This window comes from Nansenia antarctica (genome assembly GCF_963989245.1).
Source record: "Nansenia antarctica genome assembly, chromosome: 5".
Taxonomy (NCBI): Eukaryota; Metazoa; Chordata; class Actinopteri; order Argentiniformes; family Microstomatidae; genus Nansenia; species Nansenia antarctica.
Window position 1 is genome coordinate 72598572 of NC_137690.1, and position 7500 is coordinate 72606071.

At 43.3% G+C, this 7500-nt stretch overlaps 1 protein-coding gene across 1 annotated transcript in view; it reads right to left on the reverse strand.

Annotated features, from left to right (window-relative positions):
• LOC308157134 (major histocompatibility complex class I-related gene protein-like) overlaps positions 1-7435 on the reverse strand; it is a 12856-nt gene extending 5421 nt beyond the window's left edge. Inside the window, exons 1-2 of the mRNA XM_080530621.1 lie at positions 7262-7435; positions 1948-2214 (exon numbers count right to left, since the gene is read on the reverse strand). Coding sequence (XP_080386747.1) covers positions 1948-2214; positions 7262-7322 — 328 coding nt within the window. The 5' untranslated portion in view covers positions 7323-7435. The remainder of the gene's footprint in view (positions 1-1947; positions 2215-7261) is intronic.
• Positions 7436-7500: the final 65 nt, after the last annotated feature.

Consider the following 7500-nt stretch of genomic DNA (forward strand, 5'->3'; position numbering starts at 1 on the left):
CCCCCCCCCCCATACGATTAGTCGACACTCAAATTCCACGTCGACGAGTTTTTATGATCGACGGCGTCGATTATGTCGACTAATCGTTGCAGCCCTAGTGTGTGTCAGGCGCGGATCTATGGGTGGGCCTGGGTGGGCCTAGATTGACAGCTGGCCCACCCAGTCAGATTCATAAAAATACATAATAAATAATAATAATAATAATAATAAAATATTTTTAAAGTTTAATTTTCACTAACTAACTGTAATGTGAATAGTTTTGTCTTGCGACCGTCATTGCCACCGGCTTGTGAAGAGCTAACTGGTAGGACTACACCGTAATTTTTTGTGAAGTGTGTCGACATTTCCCAGAGGCGCACACGGAGTTCACTTTTATAAGAGATGGATACAAAAATTGGAAACGTCTCCGGCAGGCCTGTGACAAACACGAGTCTAGCAAGCCGCATGCTGTTGCCCTCACCAAGTTGGATGGGTACAGGCAAAGCCATGGACCCCAAAGCCGTGGGACAGTGTTAAATCAAATGCACGGTGATGCCGTTTCATTCATAGAGCGAAACCGGCAACACGTTAAAGTTGTGTTAGACATTGCTATGTTGTGTGCCAAGTTGGAAATTCCACTTAGAGGTCACAGAGAAACGGAAGAGGCGCTCAATAAAGGTAATTTCTTGGAGCTATTCAAGTTCATGTCAAAATATGATCCAGAAATTGAAAATAGACTGAAGGAACTGCCTCGAAATGCCACGCTCCTAAGCCATCACATTCAGGATGAGCTGCTTGAGGCTGCAGCCTCACTGCTAATTCGAAAGATAAAGTCTGAACTGCATGAGCAATCCACATATTATGCCATACTTGCGGATGAGTATAAAGATCTATCCAAGCGCGAGCTAGTTGCTGTCTGTATTCGATTCATTCATGGAGGGGTCATTAAAGAACGAGCAGTAGGCTTTGTGGAAACTGCGGAATTGTCTGCTCAAGGAATATCACAGAGGATCCTAGTGTGTATTCGCTCATTTATTTGTTCATACATTCATTTATGTACCTATATATTTCTTGTTAATTCTGTCAGACTTGGTCCTCCATAGTTGATGGTTATTGGTTAATTCATTGACTATTGCGTGCGCTTGAATGCCTTGCGTGTGTGTATTATAATAACTTGTTTGGCTGTCCGTTGCATTCTCTGGGTAGACAGGTACTTTATTTATTTTCCGTTCGTTTCATGGTCTGCATAGTGATCTCCAGTCCCTGCGAATATTTTGCGTGTGTGCGTGCGTGCGTGTGTGTGCGTGTGTGTGCATGCGTGTTGGTCGTACCCAAATGTTTCGAGCACCCACGGGCAGAAACATAAATCGGCGCCTATGATCGCGAGCCCGGTTGTGTTCCATCCATCTGGCTGCTCATACATAGGTCTAAAACGTGCGGTGATGAGTTTCACTCAGGCCTACCCAGATTTTTCCAGGCCTACCCATCAGCCACTTTCTGTATCCGCCACTGGTGTGTGTGCGTGCGCACTGCGTGTGTGCGTGTGTGTGTGTGTGAGTGTGAGTGTGAGTGTGTGTGTGTGTGCGTGTGTGTGTGTGGTGTGTGAGTGTGAGTGTGTGTGTGTGTGTGTGCGTGTGTGAGTGTGAGTGTGTGTGTGTGTGTGTGTGTGTGTGTGTGCCTGTGTGTGTGTGTGTGTGTGGTGTGTGTGTGTGCCTGTGTGTGTGTGTGTGTGTAAAGGTCCAGAATGAAAGGTTCTGTGTGTGACGGTCCCTCAGCAGAAGGTCCACTAGGTTGTTCTGGTCAGTTCAGTCCAACAGAGTTTCATCTCATGTAGGATCATGCTGATGCTTCTCAATGTGAGACGGATCAGGTCAGAACTTCCCCAGATCCAAGAGAACAACACAGAAATATCAACTATGGTTAAAACCATCAGGAGGAAGGTAACAGTAAAGAAGGTGTTGCTCTCACCTCCACTCTGGTTGAAACGCTGCTTCAGAGTACCAAGGTTTCCTTTGTAGACCTGCTGGTGGCCCATCAAATTCTGAGTCTCCCTCTCCCAGTACTGTGGGTTATCTTTAGTCGCGTTGTTCATCCAGTCCTGTTTGGGTACGGCTCTCTTGGTGATGCTGTCATAGTGAGAAATCTGAACACCATCCACCATCTCCACAGCCACAAACTCTGGGAGGTTTGGAACTCCAGAGGATGCAGTGTAGAAATAGTGAAAGGAGTGGGTCACTAGAAGAAACATGAATGAAAGTATGCAGAGCATAACACATTAACAGTTATTCAGCTACACAGTAGCATAAATAACTTACCTGGGAGGCTGAATAGGCTAAATTAACATAACAAGCCAGCGAGTCCAACAAGCAAGTTACCGGTAAGCAAGTTCACCAAGCTCCCGTTAATGTTTCAGTTAATTTCTTCAGTGGTACAGGAGCAGCATATAGTTGTCACAAGCCCAGAGCGCCCTCTCGCGGCTGTAGACGGTAATGTTTACTCCTTGGTTCATGTCAGTCAGTATGAAATTATATATAAACTCCTCAAAAAAAGTTTGGAAACGTTATTTCAGTCGATTCTTCCTCCCCTTTAATAATACCAATTGGTATTGTATTTTATATCGTTGGAAAGCCTGATTAGTCACCTTTATTACAACGAGGTACAACTTGTAGGATCATGCAATCAGGCCGTCAAGGCCCTGAACACAGAAAAGGCCTAAGTTCTGGGCCCAGGACAGTCCGGACGGATTGTATGGCAGCTAGTGCTGAGGCACAAACATGTACATTTTCAAGCCTGCAAACTGTGACACTTTAAAATAATGTGAAAAAATACTTTTGTGCAATATGACAACCCTAGTTGACTATCTGTGCAGTATAGTACAGTGGATTGTGTACATAGCCTTTATTGATGTAAACCAGCTCCTTATCTTCTTGTGATTTTATGCTTTTATGCTTTTTCTAAAATGTTTTTTTTTTTTCCCTTTCCTAACACCAAGGGGAGCCACCCCTCCTAAATTTCGTTGTTTGGTACCTGTACTGTAGCAATGACAAATAAAGTCCATTTCCATTTCCATTTCCATTTCCATTTCCATTCGTGGAATGAGTAACACAGCTAAACGTGTGGGTAGCGGCCCAAAATTGTTTGCCAAAATCCCCTGCAATATTCTTCTGTTGGTATTCTCAATTAGACATATTGTTAAAAATACCTTTAGAAAAAACCTTTCCACCTGTATGTATATATATATATATATATATATATATATATATATATATACAGTATCTGCCATATATCATACCTCCACTATGATTGGAAATTAAGTAGTGTCCAGTTATGGAATTATATTTAGCAGTAGTGAATATTGTGGCAGTTCTTATGCGCTCTGCCCTGCTGGTTGCATGTGTGACAGGGGCTTAACATTCAACTAGTTACAGGTGTGTACAGGGGGCCTGACCCTGACTCTAACCTAACCCTGACCTAACCATGACCCTGACCCTGACCTAACCCTGACCCTGACCTAACCCAGACCCTGACCCTAGCCCTGACCTAACCCTGACCTAACCTAACCCTGACCCTGACCTAAGCCTGACCCTAGCCCTAAGACTGCCCCTAACGTGACTCTGATCTAACCCTGACCTAACCCTGACCCTGACCTAACCCAGACCTAGCCCTGACCCTGACCTAACCCTGACCCTGACCCTGACCTAACCCTGACCTAACCCTGACCCTAGCCCTAACACTGACCCTGACTCTGATCTAACCCTGACCTAACCCTGACCCTAACCTGACCCTGACCTTAACCCTGACCTAAGCCTGACCCTAGCCCTAACACTGACCCTAACCTGACTCTGATCTAACCCTGACCTAACCCTGACCCTGACCCTAACCTGACCCTGACCTAACCCAGTGGAGGTGGAGGTGTGTCCAGGGGGCCTGGCAGCAAACACAGAGTTCCCTGTAGTTGTCAGACTGGAATCACTCTGATGATGTTTGACATCACGCTGAAGGAGGTGCTTCTCCTCTTGATAAGAAACGCTTTTATAGCATCACAACCAGAACACTCATAAAACCACACAGCATTTCCTGGAAAGTACCGCATACGCACGCACACACACACACACGCACGCACGCACACTTGCACACACACACGCACGCACGCACGCACACACACACACACACACACACACACACACACACACACACACACACACACACATACTAGGGCGTGGAGGAGACAACATGTTGTTGAGGTAGTGCAAGCGCAGCACTCGTCACTAGAAACCCAGACGGCCATTTTGTGTCTTCATCTCCCCGTCCTCCTGACATGGCCGACACACAGACACAGCGCTCACACCTGATTGGTCAGATCTGTGTTGCTGTGGGATGTGTGACATGGAGTCATATTCTTTGCTAGTTTCGTTTTCATACAAAATGTTCTCCCAAGAAAAACTGAATACAGCTTGACTCCATCTGTTACTACTATTGCTACCTATGTTGTTGTTTCTTATTATTGAGTACTTTGTGGCGTTGTTGAGGAGCTAGCTGCCCAAAGCATTCCATTACACCGTCTACGGCTGTATGCTGCAGATATGATGAATACACTTCGATTTGACTAGATTACATTTATCTACAGGACCAACCATGGGAGCTAACATGTTAGCTTCAAGTTTCATGTTTATTTAGTCCTAAAGTGCATTTCTCAACACACCTTACATCATATAAACAACCAACACGTTAATAAACACAACATTAATAATTAATTTAATTAATTTTGCCATTTAGCAGACGCTTTTATCCAAAGGGACTTACAATTACGAATTACAGGGACATTCCCCCTGGAGTAACTGAGGGCTAAGTGCCTTACCCAAGGGCACACTAGTAGTGGTGTGGCTTCAGGCGGGATTTGAACTCACAACCTTCCGATCCCAAGTCCAACTCACTATCCACTAGACCACCACTACCCCACCACTAATAAACCTCCTGTCAGAGTGTGTTGGTATGTGTGTATGGAGGCATTACCACAACACGTGCAGTTATCAGGCCATGAATCAAGGACTGGAAAGTCCCCTGGTGAGAAGCAACACACACACACACACACACACACACACACACACACACACACACACACACACACACACACACAGAACCGTGGTGTGTATCTGTGGTCAGAGCGCCCTCTACAGGTGGAAGGTTGTATTATACATCATTGTTGCTGTTAAAAGAAATCATGTGACTATTCTAATCTCCCTGCCAGACTGACACAGCAGCATTTGGCAGGACAGATGCTAAATGGGATCCTTGGGATGGCCAACGTTTAACCCTAACCCTGACCTTAACCCTAACTTTAACTTAACACTAACCCTGACCTCAACTTAACCCTAACCATAACTTAACACTAACCCTGACCTTAACCCTAACTTTAACTTAACACTAACCCTGACCTCAACTTAACCCTAACCATAACTTAACCCTAACCCTGACCTTAACCCTAACCTTAACTTAACCCTAACCCTGACCTCAACTTAACCCTAACCATAACTTAACCCTAACCCTGACCTTAACCCTAACCTTAACTTAACCCTAACCCTGACCTCAACTTAACCCTAACCCTGACCTTAACCCTAACTTTAACTTAACACTAACCCTGACCTCAACTTAACCCTAACCATAACTTAACACTAACCCTGACCTTAACCCTAACTTTAACTTAACACTAACCCTGACCTCAACTTAACCCTAACCATAACTTAACCCTAACCCTGACCTCAACTTAACCCTAACCTTAACTTAACACTAACCCTGACCTCAACTTAACCCTAACGATAACTTAACACTAACCCTGACCTCAACTTAACCCTAACCATAACTTAACACTAACCCTGACCTTAACCCTAACCATAACTTAACACTAACCCTGACCTTAACCCTAACCTTAACTTAACACTAACCCTGACCTCAACTTAACCCTAACCATAACTTAACACTAACCCTGACCTCAACTTAACCCTAACCATAACTTAACACTAACCCTGACCTTAACCCTAACCATAACTTAACACTAACCCTGACCTTAACCCTAACCTTAACTTAACACTAACCCTGACCTCAACTTAACCCTAACCATAACTTAACACTAACCCTGACCTTAACCCTAACCTTAACTTAACACTAACCCTGACCTTAACCCTAACCTTAACTTAACACTAACCCTGACCTCAACTTAACCCTAACCATAACTTAACACTAACCCTGACCTCAACGTAACCCTAACCATAACCATTGTATGTTATGTAATGGTAGTGGTATTAAATAACTGAGTATGAATGTAATGTACTGAGTAACTGAGTATGATTGAGTATGAATGTCCAAATAACTGATCCAAAGCAGCTCACAGCACAGTGAGAAGGCTACATACACTGTTTGTATTTATGGTCCCAGCAGGAATTGAACCCACAACATCAGCCTAGCCACTGAGCCACAGAGGAACATCAGGTCCTCCACATCTGCTGTTCCCAGACCAGGTGTGACAACCAAACATTATTATTGTAATATACAACCATACAAAAGGCTATGAATATGTTTTTTCCACTAAATGTCCCAATACAAAGGGAAACTCTAATCCTAGTTGTATTCATATTTTTAACTGCTTTTCTATTTGTATTTAAAGTGATCTTTATTTACCTGTATATTATATTCATACACAGCTTTGTTTAACCATTTCTTTATTCGTACATTACATCCTTTTAGTTCGTTTTTTAAATTAATTAATTGTATTTATTTGTTTATCTTCACACTTGCTTTGACAATGTAAGTTATGTTTCCATAATGCCAATAAAGATGTTGATACTTTTAAAGGGAGTCTGACTAGAGAAACACAGTCTTAGATAGTTTGATCAGCTTCATTAAACCTCCAACCAGCTGTAAAACAACAGTCCTGAGATGCTTTCCGGGAAAGTCACATTTGACATTTACATGTTGGTCATTTAGCAGACGCTCTTATCCAAAGAGTCTTACAATAAGTACATTAGTCTAAACCTCTCAAACACTGAGGGGATCACATCTAATGGATGTGACACCGTTTTCATGACATTTGACTCATTATTGACATTTTAATTTGACTGCATTTCATTGTAGAAATAATTGCAGGAAGGTGAAACAGGCCCATGATTTGATACGACAAACAACAGCAAAGCTGAATAATGTCAAGTGCGTCTTAAGAGAACGAGGCAGAACAAGTGTCAAACTATTGTTGTAAATGTATTAAATGTATTAAATGTGTTGTACTGACCTGCAGATGCGGTGTGAACGCAGAGCAGCAAACCCAGAACAGCCAGAACAGTTAACCTCATCTGGACTTGTTGTTGGAGATGATTAGAAGTAAGAATATTGACAGAGATTATTAGAAGTAAGAATATTGACAGGTCTCCTCCAGTAGTGACAGAAAGGTGCGTCTGTCCAGCCTGCTGCGTTGAGACTTTAGAGGAAATGAAGCGACGATGTTTCGCTCGAGGCAGAAGTCAAAACGAA